This window comes from Trematomus bernacchii, unplaced genomic scaffold (genome assembly GCF_902827165.1).
Source record: "Trematomus bernacchii unplaced genomic scaffold, fTreBer1.1, whole genome shotgun sequence".
Taxonomy (NCBI): Eukaryota; Metazoa; Chordata; class Actinopteri; order Perciformes; family Nototheniidae; genus Trematomus; species Trematomus bernacchii.
The window spans coordinates 12,068,951-12,095,697 of record NW_022987803.1 but is presented as its reverse complement, the minus strand read 5'-3'; the positions used below and the strand labels follow the sequence as shown (position 1 = coordinate 12,095,697).

The following is a 26,747-nucleotide window of genomic DNA, read 5'->3' as shown; positions in this document are numbered from 1 at the left end:
GCTTTGGTTTATGCTTAAACTCATTCATGAGTCATCCCTGCTTTCAGTGTCCTCAACAGTCTCCTTGTAGATGCAGAAATGTGGGAGAGGGGGCACGGCCATTTCTATTTGAATGTTTTATCATATCACTCAGTCACACCTGTACATTTGCACAGGGAAACACACCCGATAGCAAGGGCAAACTTCACTGCACACTGCAGAATCATGCAGATTATGCATGGTGCCTATGTTCCTTACCCTGCATGCAAGTCACTACATGTTACTCTCGCCTGCCAAGAAGGAGGATACTGTTCCAGATAAAGAAAGCCGGGCTGCTGGAGAGGGAACAGATTCTGTTACGGACACCCTGGCTCCGTCCAAAAAGCCTGCAGCTGAGGCTTTGCTTTCTATCTCATCAAAGAACAATGAACAGCAACCAGGTTATTGGAGGAACTTGAGTCAAATAGCTGAAAACCATCAGAAAACCTGTATGGTGGAATACAGTGGGTGGTAAACAAGATGTGTGGACATACGCATTTGCATAAATAGTTAGTTGACTGACTTCGTCATAGACTGAAAAGTTGTACTTTGAAACTGAGGTGCACTGCCCTCATGTGGTCACAGCCTTGTGAGCAAATTCATAAACACTACTCGTTTTATTGAGAGAGAGAGAGAGAGAGAGAGAGAGAGAGAGAGAGAGAGAGAGAGAGAGAGAGAGAGAGAGAGAGAGAGAGAGAGAGAGAGAGAGAGAGAGAAAAGTGTGGGAACATTCGCAACATGTTTAAAGAGAGCAGTCGGCCTATTTCTGTCTCCCATCGCCCACATTAAATGCCGAAAAGAAGAAAAAAAGGTGTTTTGTCTGGGGCGCAATGGTGACCCACATCCTATATCTACACCACACCCCCCGAAGCATCTCATTACGTCAGACTCCATAATGGTCCACGAGATCAGATGTATGTTTTTCACTAAATTACATGAAATGGTCTGGGTCTTTGACGTTAAATGTGTCAGTGCGGCTCTACATGCCAAGGGATGTGGGCACTTCCTCTGGATTTCGAAATGCCTCATTTTATTCTATCAGCGGGAGCCAGCTTCTCATCAAGGCTGCCTCCATTCTATGTTCCACAGGAGGGTTTGTGCTTAAGTATATGTGCATATTAAATATATGAAAGCATTTCATTAACCAAAACGCTAGTACATTATTGTTGTTGTGTGAAACCCCTGACAAACACACATTCCCCTGGTAGAGGAAATTCTGTACAAAAATTCTAGATACATTTTGAATAACCACCCCTACAAAATATGGTACGCCCCACACCCCGCCGTTAGCCGTTGTTGTATCCTATGCTAGTGAACAGATATGTTGCGATACTAACTAGCTACACACTAGCATTAAAGCCACGAAAAGATGCTCATTCACGGGATTAAAACAATAAAACAAACAGCGAGAAGTCTAGAAAAACTTTGCCAAACTGTGCCCAAACATTATTAGACCACAACCCGAATCACTTCCCTTCAGTTTGGAGTGTGTTAGCATTGTTTTATCTCAGCACTATTGGACGCGTTTTTTTTTCTTCTGGAGCAGTCCAGTCTGATGAATTCACCGAAAAAAGACGGAGATGATGATGTGCCCGTTAAAGACCCGGTAAAATACGGCGAATTGGTCATTTTGGGGTAAGTCTCTTGAAACCTAAACTGATAGTAAAATTGAATAGGACGGAGAAAAGGTCCAGCGGCAAATTAACGTTTACATGTAACGGCACCATCAGCACAATAAACCAACAGATGACGTGTGAGTTACGGTTTAATCCACTTTCCTTAACAATATAACCTCTTATTAGTCGTGTTTTGGATAGTTAATCCATCATAGTAACACATTTGAGCTCATTTATTGCACATTGCCGTCGTATACCATCAGTCTATGACTATGTAGTTGTGTTACAAACTAACTTTATGTCACAATTGCAAGCATATTCTCTGAAACTACGTCGCCGTATTGTTTCCACACTATGAGTGGTGCGTTTGAGTGTAAAAGGTGCACAATTTAGCTTTAGCAATAGCACATAAGGCTACTACGGATGTAGCTGCTTTTCATCAATGGTTGTAGTGTGGGTAAGCAGCAGCAGCAGCGCTGGATTGCTCAGGCTGAAAATCCCAATGATGTCATACTATGCTGGATCTGAGCTTGCTAAAAGTAGCACTGGGGGTGATATCATTGTCTGAAAAATACATGAATCTTGCTCATATTATTTAGTCATAAAGTCTCTTTTATTACTAGTTAATAAAGCCAGATGACCACTCATTGCAAGGAAGGAGGAGGAGGAAGAGACAAGCCCCTCGACATCACCAGCACACAGTAGACAGGATGTGCTGATGACAGCCACCAGCTTCCACAGCATTTCCACCCCTACAGCTTCACACTCTGCAGGGTCTGCAGGGACCAGAAATGCCACAACACACACACACACACACAGTTATATCCAGGCTTACACAGGCCTTCTTCTTGCCCTGCAGAGCTTCCTGTGTATGCCAAAGATAACTGACCTAATGGCCTATCGCTTCCCCTCTGGCTGAACATGGAGTGTGGAGGCTGTAGCCCGCCTGCATAAGAATACTGATTAGTCGTCTTCTTCGTCATCTGACTCTTTGAACACAGCGGTCCTTTTACATCCCCCAGACCAGAATAAGGAACTGATAGTTTAATGCCTAATTTGAGGTTTGGGGCATGCAACTATAACACTATCCTGCTATGCGGTGTGCGCTGCAATGCTTAATGTGCCTCATTGAGGGTTGAAAATGCATTTGTATTGGCTCACTTTAAAACTGTGATGGAGGTTTGGTTTGATCTTATTCTGTGAAAGTGATGGCCACAGGCTTGCAGACTATTATAGATATCTGTAGTTTTGAACAAGGGCTGAGTGAAAACAATAGATTTTGCTATTTTTTTATTGCTTTTTTGGTTATGTTACACAATGTAAACTGTTTAAAATGTCACATTCTGGTTACAGTTACAGATACCCTATTAACAACAATATAAACCCATATCCAGGTCAGCTGTATTTCTTATGGTTCGGACCCACCAGTTCCTCTTTCAACACAGCAAGTTACTCTTAACATCTGGTGTCAGAACAGGCTGTCCTTCAACTACTTCCTGTCAGATATCAGATTTTCCTGGTCTGTTTTATGCAACTGTGGTTCAACTCTGCTTATGTCAGCCTTGATTATCACATGCCCTGTGTGGTCGATGTCACTGCAGACCTTGTGATCTTTGCAGTGGCTGTCTGCCATCGCTCGTTAGCCTGGACACCATGTACAGCGCTGCACTATCCCCCCAGCAACTCACTCTTAACCCACTCCAGTAACTACCTCCTCTTGTTCTCTGCGCACATTTTTATCTCACCCGTAACACCTCTTAACAACGTCTGTGTCGCATTCCTCCATCTCCTGCCCAGTTCCCTGTCCTGCCAGCCTCCCAGTGTTTTGCTGAGTGCTGAGTTTCTCAGCAGCAGGCCTCCTTGGTGGCAACGAAAATAAACTGTGTCGAGGGGCAGAAGGAGTGAATATTTCATATTGTGCTTTATGATGTGCGCACATGCGTGATGGAGGCCAGAACTGCCCAGGCAAATGTTACCACGTGGAGCTGCTCCTCCACTGGCCTTCACCCTTAAACCCTCTCTTCTCTCAGCCCCCTCTCTCCATTATGTCTCCCTACACCCTGCTCTTTTCTTCATTCATTCATTTGGATTTATTTTCCCATCTGTACTTCTCATAATAGCTTCTGACTTCTTTTCTGTCTCTATTTCTATCAAGACGCTTACCTTTTTCTCTTTCTATAAGCTGAATATCTCTCCTGTGCCCTCTTATCCTCGACTCCATTGCAAACCTTCGGCCTTTTAACTGGACCCCTCAGAGTCCTACTCCTCATGTTCTTCTTTTTCTGACCCAGACCTTTTCTTCTCAGCCTGGGTTAAGTTTGAACTGACAGGCAGGGCCATACGGAGAGCAGGTAGCACTTAGGCATCTCCTGTGATTATCACAGGTTATTGTGGCCTGTTTGAAGTGTTTTCTGACTAAAATACCCAATCCTCTCACAAACATCTGCCCTGATCTGGCATTAGGAGTGCTTCACAGAGAAAAGGAATTTTGTTCCTGCAATTCATGGAAATATATCTCATAAAAAATGCACAATGTCAACAAACTCACAGGCAGACATCTGACCAACAAAAAAACCAATAAATAATCATCCAAATACAATTATGTTCTCAAACATAGTACTGGTAACTGAAATTACTCAAATTTGAAAACATTTACACAAGAGAGGTTAATATAGGCAGACATGTGCTATCCATTGTGAGTTCCACTTTGCCTTTTCCATAGCTCAGGTCTGAAATGTCGATGAATGGATTTTAGGTTTGTTATTTTTCAAAAGTGTTTTAAGAAAAGTTTCAAAGTAAAAGATAACAATTGGAATCTTGAACTTCAGTTTAGTTTTTGAATGTATAATAATCAAACAACAAAAAAACTGAAGGTGCTGTTTGTGAGGACGCTTTATGTTGGCAATGGCCACACTTTGTACACTCTTACCTCCTATAAAGATCGCCAATATTTAAACCTAGCTGTTATGTGTTATCATCAAGACACATACTTTTGCCAGTGTGAAAGATGTATATGTGTATCTCTAAAGTGTATTGAAAGACTGATTCAACACTAAAAATGAATTCCCATACTTAATGATTTATCGAAACCAACGTTTTTAATAGTCAGCGATTATTTAGTTGTGATTATTTTACTTGAATCTGTAGATTCTGTTGTCAGATGATTTGATACTCTTCTATATGATGTCACAATAAATAACAAATGCCTACTATAGTTTACCAGAGCCAAAAGTGACATGTTAAAACTCTTAACGCTGTCTGATAGCATAAAAACTAAAAAGTCTTACAATTCTTTTGAAAGAAGACTAAGAAATCCAAGTATAATCTTTAATTTAAAAAGCTCTGACCAGCAGCATATCGGCATTTGATTTTTAAGCACTAATTATTTAATGAATTTTCAAAATTGGCATTGATTAATTTTCTTATGAGAGACTGCTTGATGAATCAATCCTAGTTCAGCTTTGTTGTACAAACACTGTCAGAGCAGTCGGTGGTTTCTCCAGCCCACGCCGTGAGGCCACTGTGAGACAGATCAGAAGAACAGATGTCCTCTGATCTGATCAAGTCTGAAGGCCAGTAAAGTCTGCTATTGTCCCTCAGAGTCTTCTCACCCGCTGGTTGTCCTCTGAATGGTTTTTAATAAGGACCTTGCCCTGTTGATTAGCGGGAAAGCCTTAAACCAGAATAATTCCTTCTGCCTGAACTCCAACTTTGAAAAGAACATTTAACTGTACTTTAAAAAGGACAATGTCATAATCTTGTCCGCACCAATAACAAAAAGGTTTCAACATCGGGCCTCACTTATTTTCATTAAAACATCAAATCTGACATCATCTTCTAAGAAGGTTTGTAAATGAATTATAAGACTCTTAAGGTCTGGAATACATTATTTACCACTCTGGTAAGAAGAATCTGAATTCTCAATAGTGTTTCTATTAAAGGGGCCCTATTAGGCTCATTTTCAGGTTCATATTTGTATTTTGTGCCTTTTCTTTGACATGTTTACACGTTTTAATGTTCAAGGTCTTTATTTTTCTCATACTGCCTGTGCTGCAGCACCTCTTTTCACCCTCTGTCTGAAACCAGATCCCAGTCTGCTAGGGCTGCTCGATTATGGCAAAAATCATAATCTCGATTATTTGGGTCAATAATTGATATCACGATTATTAAAAACGATTATCCATTTACTCTGAAAACATCCATTTATTGAAAAAAAATTGGAGAGAGTGTGTGGGAGAGAAACTCCTCCCTCTCATTGGTATTGCCCCATGGTGTCGTGAAAATGATTGTGTCCTGCTGAAAGCCCCTTTCATTCTAAAAAAATAAGTCGAGGTTAGATGAAGAGTGAGCTCTGCTTCTGTACACATGAGCCTCAAGTACACGCTGAGTGAGGGAGATCAAGTGGTGGTTGTCCTTTTCATTGAGCAGTTAAGTATGAATCACGCGTGGTTCTCGTGTGCTGCTTTACAAAAGAATCTGCAGCCGTAAATCAGCACAGAATCAATGGAGCCGGCAGTCTTAATTGCAGTTATTTTTCCTGACATCCTGGCACCATCAGTGGCTTTTTATTTATAACTTCTTCCCACGAGTAATGAAAGATCATAAATACGATATGCAAACAAGATATCTATTTCCATAATTAGGCTTTCTCAATGAAACTAGAGAAACTGGAATGAACACGAACAAGCTTGTTGCCTCTCAGCTGTATTGCATGCTAATGTATATAAGCTGGTTTTATTTCGTGTATGTTCTTGCTGACATTTCTTTCTCCAGGTACAATGGCTCTCTACCGACCGGAGACCGCGGGCGCAGAAAGAGCCGCTTCGCTCTGTACCGAAGGGCCAAGGCCAACGGTGTCAAACCCAGCGCTGTGCACATCCTCAACACCCCACAGGACACTAAGGTAGGCGTGTGTGTGTGACGTGTGTGTACTGTTTTATCAGTGTGTAACATCCTTCCTGTGACTCCCTGTTGTCTTTTATAAATGTGCTAGAGGCAGGATGACTAAGCATGTTGACTGGCGTATGTGGGCTGTCTATCCTTTATGTGTGTTGTTTTTGTGTGTTTCAGCCTACATACGGATGTGTGATTGTATGATGATTGACGCATGGTGATGAATAAAGATTTTATAACCATCATGTCATTGTCAAATGCTTCTGTCACGTCTAAAAATAAAGAATGAGGCTAATTTAATTTAATATTAAATCATATATTATTGACTTTGAATTCATAATAAAAGTCTGATATGTGTTCTGTGATGAAAATGAAACACTCTTACAGAAGATGAGTGTTCATCAACTCTGCTTTTTGCCATTGTTGTTGCAGGCGGTCCACAGCAGGGGGCAGCACAGCATCTCTTTCACGCTGTCCCGTAACCAGACAGTGGTGGTGGAGTACTGCCATGACAACAGCACAGACATGTTCCAGGTAACCACCGAGGAAATCAACAAAACAGGGTCAACAACGGCTCGCTTTACAACTCTCCTAATCCTAGATTTGTGATCACGTTAACATTTCTCCTGAAATATGATGTTATGTAACGCCATCAAAGGAATTTCTCCAGTAGGAAGGTTATTTTGGTTCTGTTGTGACCACAAAGTGTGTAAATCTGTCTATTTTTATACACAAAGTCTGCTCTTAGAATAGTATCACAGGTTTATTTATTTTCCATCAACAAATGATGACGTATCTTTCCTACAAGGTGATAAAAGCCACAAGCGTAGGGAGAAAAACATTTCCATAAACACCATCAAGCTAGTGTAATTCTGAAAGTATTAATAACTCTGTAGTTAAATATACCAATACCAACACATTGATTTGAATGCAGTTGGTTTGATGAACAGTGTCCAGAAATGCCAATGAACTACAATGACCCCCTGTCTGTGCTTTACCACGCAGATTGGACGCTCCACAGAAAGTCCCATTGACTTTGTGGTGACAGACACCTCGGGAGGGGGGAAGGAGGGGGAGGACCCCTCCATCGCTCCCAGCACCATCTCACGCTTTGCCTGTAGAGTAGTGTGTGAACGCAACCCACCTTACACCGCACGAATCTACGCCGCCGGCTTCGACTCCTCCAAAAATATCTTCTTGGGGGTGAGTAGACTGATGATCGCATGTTTCTGTTAAAATGTACAGTTTTTGAATCAGTTATTCAAAAATACTCTGGTGTATTTGTGCCTTCACAGGAGAAAGCAACCAAATGGAAAAACCCTGATGGGCATATGGACGGCCTGACCACCAATGGGGTGCTGGTGATGCACCCGGAGGGGTTTCCAGAGGACCCTAAGCAGGGCCTGTGGAGGGAGATCTCCGTCTGCGGGGATGTTTATGCCCTGCGGGAGACACGCTCTGGACCCACCCGGGGAAAACTGGTGAGGCACCCGTTTGGTTATCTTGTCCTCCAGTGTTCATTTTTGTCAGCAATTTCGTTGATTTAGTCCTGTGTAAAAAGTCCTTTTTTTTTGTCAACCCCAATCAATTATTTTGTCGGTTTAGTTAAAGTGGACCTATCATGCTATATTTGAATAATATCTCACCATCTACTGGCCTGGCATATGTACTACAGCGTCTCCAGCGCTTTCGAACGGCAATGGCCGTGGCTGTCTCCTCCTGATTGGTGGAGTTGGCCCAATAGCCGTAGCGCCACTGTCCTGACGTCAGGACAGTGTTCAAATCTGGATCAGTTTTTATCAGATCCGTTGCAGCCCCTTTTTTAGAGATTTGGGTATGGAGGAAAATAAAGAGGGTTGTGTTTTCTGACACTTGGTGAGTTCCCTGGAACACCGGGGACACATATTCATGTATAAAAGACGTACAAAAGTGCATTTTGCATGATAGGTCCCCTTTAACTTAAAGTAGGGCACTATTTCACAGTCAAAAGAAAACATAACAATTTTAATATGATTTTAATCAATGATAACTTTTCTTTATTTTTTTAGATTGTAGCCTTTATTGTATTCTCATATCAGACATTTTTTTATTTTACTCTATAAAAATGTTGTATTATATTTTCAACAAAGTATAAATAAAGTTACGTATTGCATTTTTATATATTCACCATTAAGGTTTAATGACGTGGGGGCTCTCTCATCCTGAAAAAAAAAAGGTTTTAAAATAATATTGTTCATAGTTTTCATTACCAGAATGACCACTGTCCTTTTTGCTTTTTGCCGTCATTCAGGCTGTGAGGTTACAGCTGTTTGGTCCTAAGCATGTGTGTGTCTGTGCAGGCAGAGGGTGAGAGCAGTGCGCTACGTGACGGTTCTCTGGTGGACCTGTGTGGGGCCACCTTGCTGTGGCGTACAGGTGAGGGGCTCATGCGGGCCCCCACCCTCCGTCACCTGGAAGCCCTTCGCCAGGAGCTCAATGCGTCCCGGCCCCAGTGTCCTGTAGGCCTCAGCACACTGGCCTTCCCCAGCCTGCCACGCAGCCACAGGTGGGAGCCAAAGTATGTTTAAATCATCCTCATTATTTTCTATCAGGTTGTTTGTCTTGTTTCATCTTCAGTAGCCTGCCTATAAAAAAGCCTCAATATACGGGAGCAGCGCACAGTTGGTGTTTTTGTAATGCTGACCCGAATGATAGCATCACAATGGGCCTGTCAAAAAGCTAATGGGATTTCTTTATTGGATTGGATTTTTGAATATTGCAGGGGAAAAAAGGCTCTGTGGCAAACACACATTTTTGATACTTGCATGTCTTGTTTAGCAGCGTAATCTCCACATTTTAGGACCACACTACCTGATATTCTGCTGCACCTTACCACCGCTAAGCTAAAGTCGGACTTGTTGTGATGATGTCTAGAAGTCATTTAGCCATTTTTTCAACCACCATTTTCACAACACATAGAAGCTTTAGAAAATCATGAGACGATACTTTTCTGACGTGTTTTTTACCCTAAAATTGAAAAATCTTGTTAGCCTGTGTTAACCACAGATTCCTTTAAAAAACAGTTGACCTCGGAAGTGCTAAAATGCTAACTTATTTATTTGTTTTAGGACTCATTCCTGCACCAATCTGTAGTGTTATAAGTTTATATAAAATATAAATCACTGGTGTTCACCCAAAGTTTGAAATACTCACACTGTTGATGTTTTGCTTCAGCCTTGAAGAGCGTCAGCCCTGGGTCTACCTCACCTGCGGCCACGTCCACGGACGCCACGACTGGGGCCAGAGACCCGAGGGGGTGGAGATGCCGGGGGAGGGCGAGGTATCCACCACCAGGCGGGAGTGTCCCCTGTGCCGGACGGTGGGCCCCTACGTGGCCCTGTGGCTGGGCTGTGAGCCCGCCGTGTACGTGGACGCTGGAGCTCCCACTCACGCTTTTGTGCCGTGCGGCCACGTCTGCTCGGAGAGGACAGCCAAGTACTGGGCCGAGACCCCGCTCCCCCACGGGACGCACGCCTTCAGACCCGTCTGCCCCTTCTGCTCCAGCGCACTCAGCACGCCCGGCTGGACGCGGCTCATCTTCCAGGGCCCCATCGACTAGCCGCCACTCTTTGGCAAACCACTAACACAGTAACACAAAGATGCCTGAGCTTCATTCATGTTTCAAACGTGGGTCAGTGTTCAGTGGGGATAGGGAGTGGATCAGGAGTGCTGTTATTTTCAACAGCAGATCTGCTTCTGGGTGGATCACTGACACTGTCCAGCTTTGTTACCGAATGCAGCTCAAAGCTAAATCCCTCCCCTTGTTCATCCTTTAATGCTTCTTGATTGGTGTAAGATCTTGAGAGTAGGTGGTTAAAACACATGATGGAGTGATCGATAGGGTCACATGGACAGTGTTTACTCTTTCAGGGAAGCTGCTTTTCATTCCAACCAAACACTACACTGCTTAGCTAACAGCAACAAGAGATGATTCTCATAACTAAAACTGTAGCTTAAACGATGCTGCTCTAACCCATTTTAAATTAATTCAACTCATGATGAAATTACCCACTAATTTTCCACTTTGTCACGCGAAACAAACAGATCTCAACCCTTTTATTTGACTGTTTCAGAAGCCATGTATGAAATGACATGTAGCTTTTTGCACAGAAATAGGGAATGGCCTTTTTTACTCAGTTGATCTGCTGTCTTGCACGTCTGCAGCGCCTGTGTGTCCTTAACTCGGTGAAACCCCACCTCTTGCACTTCTTCTCGGCCTGACCTCTGACCACTTTTATCATCCCTAACACAATACTGTAATGCTGCAACTCATAAAACAGTTTTCATCTGTTCTCATCAAAAACTCCTTATTTTATAATATAATATTATATCTGATTTCCCTGTCCCCTGAACATCTTGCTGATTCATCTGAATCCTGAGCGGGACATATTAACTGCTAATTGTGAATATGGGAGGTGAAATCAGAGTCTTTTAATCATAATTTTACGTTTTTAGTGATTGATACAGGGAATTATTAATCATTGTTAAAGTGAGTGTATGCAGTTTTTCATCCTTTTTCCTCATGCATCTTTTTAGTGTGAAATCTATGCAGCAAGATCCCATGAATGAGACCCCGTGTGTAGTACAAGGTTGGAATGAAAGCCTGCAGACTTCTCTGAAGGGAACGCTACCAGCTGTATGATCGCACCACTACCAGTTCTCCTCTTAAGGCCAGATCTATTCCGATAATCAAGCAGAGCGAGGATAAGCACCGGGCTCGGATTGAAACCGGGTAAAAAGAAATCCACTCCATAACTCTCTACAGCAATAATAGCACTCCCATAGATAAGCTAGATGTTGTGCTATGTTTAGCCAAGTGTGAGGTCGGTGGTCACTCTTGAACGTGGCTGAAACGGTTTCCAGGTTAAGGGCTCAACCAGAGGTGTGTTCAATATCACAAATTGTTTTATTTCCAAATGTAGTGTGTGTGTGATGTAACCAAAGCACTAGAATTGAAAGATGAGAAACAGAATCAGTGATTAAACAATTATTTTAATGTTTAAAGTATGTTTTTAGGCTGCAGAAGTCATCAAAGAGCGTCTTTGTGATGATTTGAACACACTTCTGGTTATTGAATTATGCGTAAACAGGGTCCATGTTAGTACGGTGGAGTGTCAGAAAGTTTGACCTGCATAACCTCAAAAGATAACCTTTTGTTTTGTTTTGAAGAAAAACTATTTTGTTAGGAAATGGGGAGGGATTTATTTGGGGAAGCGGGAGGGAATTATTTTAGATGTTCAGTGTTAAAAAAAAAAAAACTATTTTTCTAACTGATTATGGGTTTTAGTTAACCGTTGTTACTCAGTGTAAGCAAGTTCCGTATGTTTCGGAAATATTATCGTGTGGTAGTTCTAGGAGAGCTTGTGAGTGAGAAAAACATTGCCAACACTGTGTCCAACAAACACACACTTATATACACACCGCTACCATAAAAAAACATTGCCCAGACAATGAATGTAGCCAAATACTCAGGCTATATTTAGCCTTCCCTGGTGCTCATATTGAATGGTCTATATTGTGATACTATTTTTGTAACTGATTATTATGGTGTAGCTTTGGTGGATTAGCTCAAGAGAGAAAAAAAAAAGTCAGATAATTTCAATAATAGCCTCAAGTGTGGAAGACGTATAATTGATAATACACACTCACATGGAACATTGTGTATAGCTTGCATGTGCTGAACGTACACACACAGTATGAACACTACACGTACACTTTGAAAAACTTTGCACGGTTGATCGCCAACCTGTTCTTCATGCTGAGAGCGTCTGTCGCAGACCAACATGTCTTCCGAGTCCTCGGCTGTTAAAACCTCAGAATTTCAGTTCTTTGTTTTGGAAGACCTCTCTATAAGAAAAGAAGAAAAAAAAGCCTCATACTTGATAGATGTGTGACGTTTGTGAATGAGACCTAATCCCACTTTGTACTACTATGCTAATATCTTCCACCAAACAAACTCACTGCGGAAAGAAGTCCGCTCGTTTCAATCTTGTATTCACACCCATCGTGGTATATTCAGAGCTATTCAGAGCCAGATTTGATTTTCAAAATGCCATGTGAAGTCTCAATACAAGATTTAAACTTGCTTTAGTGCGGTGGATAACTTACGTAGTGTTGATAATTACTGTAGCTCAGGATCAGTGATTTCAGATTCACAGCTGGCGAGGCCTGATAGAAGACACTTTCAGTCTTTCTCATAGGAGAGTAACCATCTAATGTAAAATGCCAAATTGTAGTGGGCGTACTGTGGTGTAGTGCCACAAATCTAGCATCAGTCACATACGGGTCTTTAAAAAACAAAAAAAAGGAGTGGAGGCTAGGAAAACATCTCCATCAGCTGCCCTTTACTGAGCACGCCAAATCCAGTGAATCCTGCTTTCGAAGATAATATATACAACGATAAATGTAACACCATTGGCATGTGGATGGAGAACCGTTGCAGCACCCTCATTGGCTTCTACTTTATAATCTGATATATTTATTTTAGCTAATCTCTTTACCTTTGCTTTGTTTTAGTATTAATTTGAACCCTCTTAGGGTTATAGATGTCCATATGCAATTTCCTCCTAAATAATTCTTAGACTTTTAGTATCGGTGAATTTCTCAGTATTTTAGGTTGTTTGATATCTCAAGTTACGTCATTAGCAGTTTTTTTTAAATTACATTTCAATTGTCCTTCACACCAGATGGCAACACCTCAACATCCTAACTCATCTTGCTATAGTTGAGTCAGTAGCTGACACGCAACCCACAGCGTAAAAACCTCACCTCTAACAATGCATTCCTTTTAATACATTCGTGTTATGTACAGCTATTTTGTATTATTTTATATCATATTCTCCTGTAATCGTCCGGTGCACAGACAATCGCTATACACATGTCAATAAACCTGTTAAAAAGTTGAATTTGCTCTGTTTCTTTGGATTTTTGTGTAACTTCTTCAAGGTTTAACATACTGTAGATCAGCATAATGTTGAGATTGTGTTCATTACATAAAATACAGCTCATTCTGGTTAAATAAAAAGTAATGTGCCAGCAGATGGCGCTCTCTACCTGCTCTGTATGTGATGGCAGGGCACTATGATAAGGTTGCTGTGAGTTTGCATCACCTCTTTAAATGAAGCGTTTGAATGAGCAGTTTTGGCAGTCATGTTCAGCACCGCGCAAATGTGAGAAAATGTCGTAAATGCCTGCAAAATTACAGAACGCTTAATTTAAAAAAAGGGGAAACAAAGCTATTTTAACGATTTAACTTTGCGTCTTTGAGACTCCTGAGTTGTATTATTCAAACATTTTTCCGGAAATTACCCTAACCCATTTTCCTAAATTCCGTTGCTTTAATTAGATTATCCTAGACAGGAAATTTCCCATCATTGAAAATGTTGTACAGTGAAGAAAGCGGTGGGGGTGATGGGGACCGAGCTGCTCTTTCTTGCTCTGATGCTCCCTTGCAGGTTTAGCCATGCTGTGTGTGTGTGTGTGTGTGTGTGTGTGTGTGTGTGTGTGTGTGTGTGTGTGTGTGTGTGTGTGTGTGTGTGTGTGTGTGTGTGTGTGTGTGTGTGTGTGTGTGTGTGTGTGTGTGTGTGTGTGTGTGTGTGTGTGTGTGTGTGTGTGTGTGTGTGTGTGTGTGTGTGTGTGTGTGTGTGTGTGTGTGTGTGTGTGTGTGTGTGTGTGTCATGGGACCTAGCATAGATGATGGAGGCAGGGTTTAGTAATACAGTTCAATTCTCAGTGGAGGGATTTGTAGGTTTTGATCCCAGCTAATTAATGTGAAACCCTCAATGGGGAGCCATGGGTATCTGTATAGCTGGGAAGTTTGAAGGGGACTGTGTGTGTGTGTGTTTACATGCATACATCTGTGTGTGTGCATGCCCACAAATGCAGTGTATAAGCATGCACAAGTTAGGACCATGTGAAGGTGTGTGTGTGTTGTGTGTGTTGTGTGTGAGAAAGTGTTAATCAAAGGCTCCGATATCTTCCTCTCTGTGGACTCACTCTGGAGGTAGCAGGGGGCGTTCATGCCATTGTTCCATCAATCCACCCATTAACTACAAACACTGGGAAACTTTAATTAAGCTGGGGCCACAGATGATTAATTAACTTTAAGACTTCCATTCCTTTTTTCTTCCCTTCTACACATTTCACTAAGTCACCGAGCCATAGAAAGTGTTAATTTAGCCACATAATTTACAAATCCAATTATAGCCAATATTAAGGCATCACAAGCTGCTGTCCTGTGTTCTCCAGTCTTATAAGACTATACTCTTTTGTGGCTCGAATAAGAGAGGATGCCAGCACACGTAAGCTGAGCCAAATGTATTAAACAGGGGTTAAGAGTTGTAATAAGTTTGATTATTTTATGGAGTTTATTATGCTGTGTTATCCTGTTAGGGAGGTGATGTTGTGGCAGTGGAATGGTAATCCGGACTGTCTCACAAAGTGGTCTCCCACTCTGCCGCCATGGAGGCTGTCATCACGTCACTGTTTGGGAAGGAAAACCCCAATGAGAACACGTCAGAGGAGGGAATATGTTTCATATAATGTATATAGTTGTATAGGCTATAAAGCTTACTTACGCCTTCAGTCATATACTTCTTCACTGCTGATGATGCTTCAACTTCACCCTGCACTTGGGACATGCCATCTACAGAAGGTAATATACTGACTATGGAGAATTACCAAACAATCCTTCCTATCCCTTTGATATGGCCAAAAAATGTACATTAACTTTACATAAATGCATTTTTAATATTCACCATCTTTGTCCTTACTTCACTCTTATCTAACTCCACCAACTGAGCTGCTGTTGTTATCAGAGGACAAACAAAGTATGTATGAGCTTCTGTCTGTCAAATAATTAATTTCAAAATACTGCTGCTGGTTTAGCTATAAACTTGCCTTGCCTTCTGTCCTGAAAGATTCCTCAAATAGTCTATCAATAAAACACAAATATTAATATCATGGTACCTATACCTACAAACTGCTAATCTTTGAATATATAATATCACTTATTCAGTTATTTTCAGATAAACGTAAGTATCATAATATTACAGAAAAAGCAATAGAGACATAAAGATCTAAGATATTCTGAACTAAAATGATCTGTGAGAGAATAATATTGCTAATCTACAAGCCTTCACTTACTTCATTCTTACATTAATTCATCGTTATTTAAGGTTTGTAAGACAAACAAAAAGCATTCTTCCAGCTCACATATATATATACAAAGTCTGTAATAAGGATGCAATGCTCATGAAACACATACAAAATTGGTAGGATGGATGAATGGAGGAAATATCCAGTGCTATTCTTGGGACCACAAGGCAGAAAAACAAAGACGACGATTGGCCTGAGGGTGGCGCCAGAGGAACACATTGGTACATGACATGACTTTTAACATAATTGTCTTCACTAGTGTAGTCCAATTTCAATTTGACAACATTTTAGATATACATAACCGGTCCCTACATTAAAACAGAGTCAAACACTTGTGAGCAAACATATTATATTCCTGCCTTCAGCATGCTTTGAGTGTTTTTAAAGACATCCAGCAGTGTTAAACTGACAAAAAACAACGATTCAATAAAAGAAACGGGCAGTAAGGCTGTGTACCATGCTGCACACACACTTTACAGCATTCTTTTAAACTATAGTCATGTTTGCACAACTTAATATATGTATCCACCAGAAAAATACTTTCATATGGGGAATTGTATACAAATAATATATTTTGAGTTTATTCATTAGCCCAGAGACATTAGTTTTGACAGATTCTAATGATAACACAATATGACCATATAATCACCATTTAAAACCAGTGAAATGTTATAACCTGTGGGCTACAACTATTATATGTATTTGTTGTCCAGCCCTAAGAGGAAGACAACGTAGCCTACTATTACTTCTCTAAAACACCACGATGTTATCACTAAAGTTATTTTTCAATCCATGATGCTGGCTAGTTCTTGGTTACTTTCTTCCCAGTTGCGCTTTACTGTCAATATCTCGCGATATTGTAGTTAAAGGACGCAGTGGATAGCCCCGCCCCCTGCTAATAGTTGAATTTTCACTGCGCCAATTGTTTAGACTTGTAGGAAATGCGGTAAGTTTCTCCTTATTAGGTATGCAACCACTATTTTCACGTTTCTACAGACAACATTTTACTGCCTCATGTTGTTTTTCTTAACAAACTTGAGCTAGTTTTGCTTCTAAAACTATTGTGCATTCTTAGAAGCTAATGTGACCAAGTTAATGTCTAGCTAAATGTTTGTATTTAACTAGCTAGCTAGCTAATGTCAGTGGTGGAAAGTAATGAATTACATTTACTCAACTACTGTACTTAAGTAAATAATGTAGGTACTTGTACTTTGCTTAAGTATGTTCACATTATACTACTTTATACTTTTACTACACTACAATTTGTTAGCAAATGTTGAACTTTTTACTCTACTCCATTTATTGTATTTGTTAGTTTAGTTAATAGTTAGTTCACATAATTAGGTTTATACAAAATATAAATCAACTAATATATTATTATAGATTAAGCTACCCAGGAGTATATAGAGTAATACAAATAAACCCGACCTTTACCAAGTGCAACATTAAAGTGATGAACACGATAATGCATCAATCATTTGAATGCAATCATTTACAGTAGAAGGTGTTTAAATGTGCCATTCTGCATAATGGATACTTTACATTTTAGTACCTAAAGTATATTTGGTTAATACTTTTGTACTTTTACTTAAGTAAAATATTGAGTTTTGCTTGTAAAAGAGATTTTTTACACTCTGCTTTTACTAAATCTTAGTACTTCTTCCACCTCTGGCTAATGTTAACAAGAGATGTTATGAGGCCTGTCATTTTGGGCCTGAATTGTTCAGCGTGTTTGAAGCTGTTTTATGTCGTCTCTTATTCACAAACCCCAGCCATGAAATGTAAACATTTAGCATTTAACCTAATGTGACTTATGTGTTTATTATTGTTTGTGTATTTCTTGTATAAGTCTAAAGTCTGCAGCTCTTATTTATTGTTTGACCCTCGCCCTGTTTGCCCCTATTTGTCTTTCATATCTGTTCCTGTATTCTTTATCTGTAGTATAAGTTGCTACTGAGCTCATTTGGCTTTCGTTGTCCAAATGTTGGTGCAGCAGTGTCCTTCTGCTGCTAGTGAAAATAGGTCAAACCCACATTTTCCCAAAGTTCCTTCTTTTTCCTCCCTGACTCGGGAGCTGCTCGCTCTCAGCGTGACCAATAACAGCCCTGAGGATGCATCGTCGTAATTCCCTGTAAATGACAACTAATGAAGATGGTATTTCCCCTCATTACTTTGTGTCTTTGAGGGGGCAGGGCTTTCAGTGGCGCTCGTGTTGATGCAAGCACGTGTCACTTTTTATTTTACTCTCTTCTCTCCAATGATGGTTGGAAAAATAAGTGTTCATCTTTTCTTCTTTCCCTCTCCTCAGCATCTTTCAACAGTCAAGGATGAGCACTCTCCTCTCATGGCTGTATCAAGCACACGCCCAATTAGCATCGCATGGTAGGTGAGAGCCATTTTGAAAACATTTCTCATTACACCTTATCACTGAGGCACAGAGGGGGGCGACATGAAGCAAATTAGAGGGGTGAATGAGAGACGGAGAGCGAAAAAAAGGAGGGAGGGCTCGAGACATCAAAGTGTTCCCGCTCTATTTAAATTGAGTGATCTTGTGTGAAAGATCCCCACTACATAAAGATTAACCCCATCCTCCCTCCCACACACTCTCAGCTAATATCACACACCCACATACCCTTGGATTTATGTGTCAAGGGTTAATAACTATGAGGATGAGGACACACAGGGGGGGGGGGTTCCTAGAATGTGTGTGTGGCCATGTATATGTGGAACATTTTTGTATGCATGCAAATATATTGTGTGTGTGAGTGTGTGGTTGAACAGAGAAGGAAACAGAGTGAGTGCACACACATGCAGGGAGGTAGAGATCACACAGCAAGTAGGAGAGGCTCAGTTTCATCTCACACCGACCGACTGACATGTTACAAATCCCACCAGCAAGAGACCTGCCAGCACTGCTAAGGAAAAGACACATATATACACAGTTACACACACACACTAACACACAGACAGAGAGGCTGGTTGAGAGTTGATGTGTTGCCTGTTTTCCACCAGTTTCATCATTTCCTTTTGCTAAATGCAAATGTTGCTCCTTTTCACTTTATTGTGAGTTAAGGATATGGCGTCTGTGTGTGTTTACCATCCTTTCATTTCCTGTTTGTGTGTGTCTTAGTGTGTAGGTATGTTTCTTGTTGTCATCAGTATATGAAAGAGTGTGTGCGCCTGCTTCTTTCCCAAGTTGTCTTTAGCTGTGTGTGTGTGTGTGTGTGTGTGTGTGTGTGTGTGTGTGTGTGTGTGTGTGTGTGTGTGTGTGTGTGTGTGTGTGTGTGTGTGTGTGTGTGTGTGTGTGTGTGTGTGTGTGTGTGTGTGTGTGTGTGTGTGTGTGTGTGTGTGTGTGTGTGTGTGTGTGTGTGTGTGTGTGTGTGTGTGTGTGTGTGTGTGTGTGTGTGTGTGTGTGTGTGTGTGTGTGTGTGCTCAATCCCGCCCGGTGGATTAGTGACGTAGGAGGAACTCACCCTCTCTCTCTGATAAGGCCACGCGCCGCTGCCTCCCGCTCTCTGCTCCCCGTGCTCAATTTCAGATAGTGCTAATGGAATCTGTCCTGCGCGATTGTAATGCGAGCGAGACTCATTTTCCACGGAGCTTGGAGCTGTCAGCTTGGCAGGACTGTTCAGGGGGGGTGGGTTCGGGAGGAGGAGGGGAGAGCCAACTAGGAGAGAGGGTTGATGGGAGGACGAGGAAGGAGAAGTTGATGAAGAGTGTGTGTTTGTGTGTGTCTGACGTGCGTTATGGTAGGCCTCCTCCCTCTTGTCAGCGAGCTGTAGAGTAACTTCCCACATAGCCCAGCATGGTGCATTTCCTGCGTACACAGAGACACATCTCCAGGTGAACACTTCTTGGCAGAGTTGGTATAAATTAAAGGGCTGGGCCTGAAAATAGCTATTTTCTCATATTTCTTGTCTAGCCATGCAGTTAGTTTTGATTTAAAGTGTCCATGTTGTGTGACATAAACAGAAGATCCAATGAACACTTTTCATATTGAGTCATTGGGTCATCCTCCAGTATTTTTTATTACTGTTATTTGTTTTTCAATTTCATTGTGGTGAGTAGATCAGAGAAAGATGCATGTTTACCTCTGTTGTAGAGAGTGTGTGCAAAGATCTAAGTGACAGACACGTATACGTAGACACGTTTAACCAAAACTATTTCCATTGCTTGTTTTTTAAGTGACGAGGCCCTTTCAATTTGATTAGATTTGTTTGCAAAACTTCAGTTTGAAGGTTTATCCTTGACCTTGAAAATAGAGGATTCACAATAAAATATTATCAATAACTCTACCTATTTGTAGTTTGATGAGCTTTCAGCCACATTTTGCAGGTTTCAGTTGAATTTGCTCAGTTTCCGTTCAAAACAAGCCGCAGTAACAATAAGTGTACCTTATGGTTGATTATATTTTGTCAGAAAACTGAAAAAGAAGGTTGTATGTTACTATTTTTAGTTTGGCACTAAACTTCCAAATCCAGTAGACCTTACATTGAGGATATCACAGGTGTTGCTAATAACATTAATGATGGATGGATGTTCCATCATTTGAAACATTTCATTACTTACACCTGTGTTTATGACTTAGACACAACAATTTACTGATAATGGTTATTACCTGCAATAACCAATGAAACATGCTAAATATATATTGTTGTTGTGTGTACTATACCAAGTGAAAACACAACCAACTGGTTCAAACTTCTGTGACGGAGGAAATGTCAAGTCAATGAGACCTTTGTAGCTATCGTCCATCCAACACTGGCATTTTTAGGTCAATATTGATATTAATGGAGGTTTTTATAAATCAAATATTATATATCTATTAAGGTCTGGCTCGGATAACCTTTATTTTGGTCTTGGAAGCGTTTAATCAACCGTAATATTTAAGGATTTGTCTTTCTGTTCTCGGCTGAGGTGCACAACATAGCGCTGCAACCTGTCCGGCAGTTTCATTAAAGGCATTCATTTTGATTAATTCCAACTTTCTACATAGTGTTGTTTGTTATTATTAATATTATCATTATTGTTTTTTCTATTTGTATTATAATTATTGAATTAAAAAGCAATCGCCAAAAGGTTTGACAATCGAACACTTATCCAACAAACAAAGAATTGAAAATAGCTTGAAGACTCCCGTCTAGCCATCATTTATTGTGACTTACTTGCCGACATATACACTGATTCCCATTTATATATGTAGTGTGGCGGAGTAATCAGTCCAGCACTTATTATAACTAACACATCTGGCACAGCTGGCAGGGAATCCAGTGAGGGTTTATGTCCTGTCTCTTGCTATCAGAACTTCACATGGTTAGGGTAAGAGCTCTAGGGAGATATCACGAGTTTACACATGGCTTTCATGTGGAGTATTTTAGCTTTTTATTATAATTTACTTTCAAAGATTCTTAATTGCAAATATGCCACCAAAAGTATAATGTTATAATATCACAAAGAGTAATAACGTTTTCAATTATAATCAAAAGGTGCACTCAACATTTTCATTACATTGAAAGCAGGTTTTTACGTTGTCAGTTTTCATTCCCATTTTTTATTACCAGCAGTTACGTTGTTAGCGTGGATGAATTTTGGAGGCTATTACTTTGTGGGGGGGTATATACGCCTCTAGTGAGATTCTCTTAAAGAATAACAGATTGTTCCTGTTCTGATATGAGTGTTTTTCTTTGCATGTGTTTGACCTTGAGCAGCCTGCAGGTGGCAGTGTTTGCATGACGAACAGTGAAAGAGAGTAGTTGCTGACCACTGGAAGCTACCCACTGCACCCCACTTTGTTCTGTGCTTGCATTTCTACCCATCCGGTTGTTTAGTATATTTTTTCTTTCATTTTCTCATTTATAACCTACTTATATTCATTGTTTTCCAAAGTGCATCCAAACCTCTCTTAATGTTTCCTCAATAGAGCTTATCTGAACATGGCACATTTTCTTTTTGTGAGCACAAACGAAAATAGAAGTCTTGAAACTAATTCCTAGTCATGATTAGGGAGGAATTCAGTCCACTGCGACCACACACAGGGCCAGAGGGTTCAGTGAGGTCGGGCCTTATACGCCACGCTCGTTCTCTTCCTGTCCCGTCTCTGCCCTTCAGTTCAGGGAGGGGAAGGAAATACCAATTTGGCAGCGCTACAGGGATTACAGTGGTAGTGGACATTTTAATCTGGGACAGACTGTGGCATTTTGTCTGCACTTAAAACTGTCATCAGTCCTGCCCCATCTCACCCCGTCCCATCCTGTTAAGGACAAAAAAAAACATTAAACACTGCCGGAGCTGATTAGACTCTTCCAAATAAAATAAATAAACAGCAACCTAAATCTCACAGCCAGGGCTTTACGCAGTCAGAGGTCCCATTACTGGTACTCTACCCCCTGGGAAGAGTTTAGTGTCAACAGACCGTCCTCCTGCAGGGGTGGAGGGGGGTCTCCATCATGGACATTAAATAAGTACGTTTACATTTACACGAAAATATTCCACTATTATTCCAAAATGAATATGGGTCATGTAAACGGCATACTCCGTCGGGATATATTCCAGAACAAGGCCTGATTCGGATAGTGACATTTTTCGATTACCACAATATTATTCTTATTTTAGGATCATTACTTATAGATGTATACACCGCTTTATTACAATGTGTCTTAATACGTTTTTTTTTACCATAGTTTGTGAAAAAGTTTCCAAAAAGAAATGCCCACATTTGGGTATGGATGAAACATGATGATGAAACACACCTACTATAAAAGACTTGGATATTATGTTTTTGAATAAACTCTTATATAACACCGCCAACATTTTCAAGAAGAGTGGTTGTAGAACGAGGAAAGGAGGCGGTGTTTGCACTGATCACTTGTGGAGAAAATCTGATTTGATTTTGACGTGAATAAGTTACATTTTTCCATATTTTGACGCATTAAAGGAAATGCCAGTCAGAGTAGTAACTGCATGTAACTGGAAAATAAGTGTAACATTCAGTTTGATTAGCTTTGCAAACAGCTTAGTAGTTGTGTTCTGTCTTTTTAGAGCATGTATAATGGCAAAAATACAATATGCTATGCTTTCTTAACGTAGGAAGAGTTGTTTGTCATGATAACTCTTATAGAGCCGAAGAAAACTCCAAGTGAGGAGCAAACAACCTCTAATGGCCTCAAATCCAGCATTTTGCAAAGAGCGTGAGGAGACATATTTATATGCATTTGCACACACACAAACACATGCAAAAGAGCATATGCTTAATCACCACTGGAGTTTCCCAGGAAATGAAATAGCATGGATTAAATCCTTGGAGCTAAACATTAGAGAAGTGCAGAGTTCAGCTCTTACAGAATAAAAGGCAAATCATTATCTTCCAGAGAGAGAGGGAGGGAGAGGAAGAATCAGAGGTGGAAGGCGGCAGGCTGTGATACTGAGGAAGAAAAGGCGTCACGTTGAGAGAAAGACAGACTGATAAAAGAGGGAAGCCATCGGCAGAGGAAGAGAGAAAGGGCCCCATAAATTGGCAAAGAGAAGTCAGGGTCTCTCTGCTTTGCATTTCATTTACATGGCTGGCCGTATCGACCAATCGGATTGGGAGCGGAGCCCGTGGCTTAGGAAGGCGAATAAAGACTCCAAATGCCTTCACTGCTCTCATCCCTCTCCCTCATAATACCCTGTCTGCCCTTCTTTTCTCTCGCTCCCTCTCTTTTCTCTCCTCGCTGTCATAATACCCTTTCTCTCCCCATTCTCTGCTCTCTGGCGTGGTACTATAAGTAGACCCTGTCCGATGTGATAGTGGGATGAGGAAGAGGGGAGAGGAGGGGAGAGATGAGCAGGGGAGGAGGAGAGGGGGGAGCTTGCAGATATGACTTTTGCTGCCACCCACTAAAAGTAAAGAAAAAACAAGATGTGGTATTTGTTTTCCTACGTGGGCACATGTGTGTGCATGTGTTTTTGTTTTTCAGTTATAACCAGACACAAGGAGAAACACTTTCATCCCTTGTTCTTTGTTGTTTTTGTTGGTGTAGCTTTAAGAGTGGCGCTTACCTGCATGACAAACACAATGTTACACCAGCAGCACATTTTGTTAACCTGACATAGCCCATGCAAATACCCAAAGAACCCTTAATACATGCTAATTAAGGAATAACTGCTCCATAATTAATGGTACTAATGTCAGCAATTACATATTACACAGTGGATGATAATTAACACTGATGGCTATCATGTGACCTTTTTGATGTCAAATTGATGGTGCATTTCCCCAGTGGAATGTATGAACACACACACACACACACACACACACACACACACACACACACTGATACTCTTCCCCTTGAATTCATTTGAATAATGTCGTGTAGACAGACACATTAGAAAAACCCATGAATGACCCCGGGCATTTCTCACACAAGACATGAAACCATTTAACGCTTTAGCGCACACACACACACACACACACACACACACACACACACACACACACACACACACACACACACACACACACACACACACATACACACACACACACACACACACACACACACACACACAGAACCCGCATACACACACACAGAGAGACCTTGAGGATATAATTTTGTGCCATATTACGAGTCTAATAGTTTACCTTTCATCCATGCAAGAGAGGCCTCCGTGTGTGATCGAATGAGTCAAATGAAAGTTTGGGAAAAGAGGTGGAGGAGCCTGAGAGAGGAATTCATTCCCTTCTGTCATAGATAATAACTACAACCACCACATTAGTGCAGCATATTTAGATGTTCTCATTGTGCAGCGGTAGAATTGTGATATTTTACTTTATTTAAAATGGCAATACCTGGGGAACCTTGATACCTTGGAGTGGTTACAGTCCCCGGTTTGATTCCAGCCTTGGTAACTTTGTATATATGATGCCCATTCAGAAGAAGCTCTGTAGTCCATCCTTGATGCATTTATTTAAACATATACCCTCCTGGAAGGGGCCTTGAACCTAAGGAAGACATCTTTATTTTTTACACCGACTGTCACTGACCTTCCAAATGCAATAACAGCAATCTCAAAAAGTGCGGACCACTTTTCCTGCCATTTAGGTCTCTGTCCTCAAGAGCTCAACAAAGAAATACATCATCATTTCATCTGTGCCAGTGGGGCCTTTGTTCAATTCAAGATAAGAGTTGTTGTGGACCTTGGGGAAGAAGCAGTCAGTGATCTACTATACGGTCTCATTTACCTGCACAGACTTGGGGTCAGAAGATGGGAAAACATTCACCTCAAGACCAACCTCAAATAGTTTGATCCACAGCAACAACTGGGAGGATTTAGCTCAAAACGGGAAAAGATGTGAAGAATCAAAGTACTTGCAGGAGCTTCAGATTATGAAGTAGATCTTAGGCTACAACAGACAAGCGGCCGCAAAGAAAAGAGAAGGTGTGAAAAGTATCATCATTAACAGAGCACAACAACCAGATATACTGTCATCATTAGTTCTCTTCATTACTGAAGGCAATCTGTGGTAACACCTCTCTTGTCATCATCATTCATCACCTACATTATCCTTTTCCCTGCCACACACACACACACACACACACACACACACACACACACACACACATACACACACACACACACACACACACACACACACACACACACACACACACACACCACACACACACACACACACACACACACACACCCACACACACGGCACCCCTCATTGCATTTTAATCATCAATAACAATACCTTATTTGTCAGGGAGGAATGTTTACAATGGGATCGGCCCCCCTAGGCTCGTGAGCCCCTCCCCCGTCACCGCAGTGTGTCAGTGTGCCACCAATTACTGAGCGCAAACTGAATGAGGTCATAACGGGATGGGGTCATTAGCAAAACAAACCCACCGACCCCGTGGGGCAAAAGGAGGTGATGGAGAGGGGGAAGACGGTGGCAGGAGATCTTCCCTCCAACACACAACCATGACTTAAACACTCGAGGCCTCTTACACAACAAGTGTTAGGAACACTTAACCCACTTGTTACCTAACAAGTGTACAAGGTCAAAGGTTTGGAAAATGTTCCTTGAACACACTCAGTGCTATTGGTTACATGTGTGGCTGTGCGTCAGGGTTTTGAGAACTTTTAACATAACCTTTTTGTAATTTATATGAAATGTTAGATTGACAAATATTGTATTTACGTTGAAATTAGTTCTGTTGTTTACCTTTATTATAATATACATTTATTTCCCCAGTTGATTACCATTGCGTTGTTTGATTACATTTTTGACATGACTTTTTTTTATTTCATTGATCGAATTAAGGTTTGAATAAGGTTTAAAAGAGCCTGTAAAACACAGATCTAAAAAGAATGGTTCAAGGAATATTTCACCCCCCAAAGTTTGCAAAAACAGAACTCTCATGGATGAGTAGTGAGACTGTTTATCTAAATGTTTTTGTAATCGTAAGGTTATACTGAAATGACATGTGTTTGGGAAGTAGTGAGCATATGACAAGATAAATGAAATTACACTGCGAGTTCACAAGATTTGCGCAAGTTTAAAAAAAAGGATGTTTTGATATAGTCCCGCTGTTGTTAAACACGCCACCGTTACATTAATTGAGTCAAGAATTGTTCCGTTTTGGGGATTATCGTTGTTAGGCATTTAAGGTTAGCAGTTGATATACAAATGGTCATTTTTGGGCAAAGTATTCCTTTAAAGCTGATGCTGCATGGGTTGAGGTATCCCGTTGTCTAGCCCCGAAAAGCCAAAAGAAATCCTTATAGCGTGCTTTAACAGGCCCTCTTGAGCCCTGTGTCTAGCTAATTGATTCTGACATGTATAATGGATGGAATTACCCTTTTAATTATTGTGGGGACATCTCAACAGGTTTACCTCTACACCATAATGTTACAGAATGACTGAAATAATTAGGGTCTATATTTTAAAAAGTGTGTTCCTCAACACAACACTGACTTTAACCAAATAAATGCGTGATCATGCTTCTCCTGTGTCCACTATTCTTCTCAAAGAAAGGGCTA

The 26,747-nt window shown here is 40.9% G+C and overlaps 1 protein-coding gene across 3 annotated transcripts; it reads left to right on the top strand.

The window, feature by feature from the left end:
• The first annotated feature begins 1,335 nt into the window (after positions 1-1,335).
• On the top strand, positions 1,336-13,475 carry LOC117498420 (E3 ubiquitin-protein ligase pellino homolog 2). 3 transcript variants are annotated; one of them, XM_034150509.1, is made up of 8 exons: positions 1,573-1,653; positions 2,258-2,695; positions 6,408-6,537; positions 6,960-7,061; positions 7,533-7,730; positions 7,823-8,008; positions 8,867-9,084; positions 9,741-13,475. In XM_034150509.1, exons 2-8 carry the CDS (start codon positions 2,682-2,684, stop codon positions 10,123-10,125), a joined length of 1,233 nt encoding a protein of 410 aa, XP_034006400.1. In that variant the 5' UTR covers positions 1,573-1,653; positions 2,258-2,681; the 3' UTR covers positions 10,126-13,475. The 3 variants fall into 3 exon arrangements, with proteins under 3 accessions (XP_034006399.1, XP_034006398.1, XP_034006400.1); XM_034150508.1 differs by lacking the exon at positions 2,258-2,695 and having other exon boundaries at positions 1,336-1,653; positions 8,867-9,072; XM_034150507.1 differs by lacking the exon at positions 2,258-2,695 and having other exon boundaries at positions 1,336-1,653.
• The last annotated feature ends 13,272 nt before the right edge of the window (positions 13,476-26,747 follow it).

Bases quoted from the DNA above. Each gene is read 5' to 3' on its own strand.
- LOC117498420 (XM_034150507.1), top strand. From the start codon at position 1,574: ATGAATTCACCGAAAAAAGACGGAGATGATGATGTGCCCGTTAAAGAC. The intron at 6,538-6,959 runs GTAGGCGTGTGT...TTGTTGTTGCAG, and splicing joins ACACCCCACAGGACACTAAG to GCGGTCCACAGCAGGGGGCA. The intron at 8,009-8,866 runs GTGAGGCACCCG...GTGTCTGTGCAG, and splicing joins GACCCACCCGGGGAAAACTG to GCAGAGGGTGAGAGCAGTGC.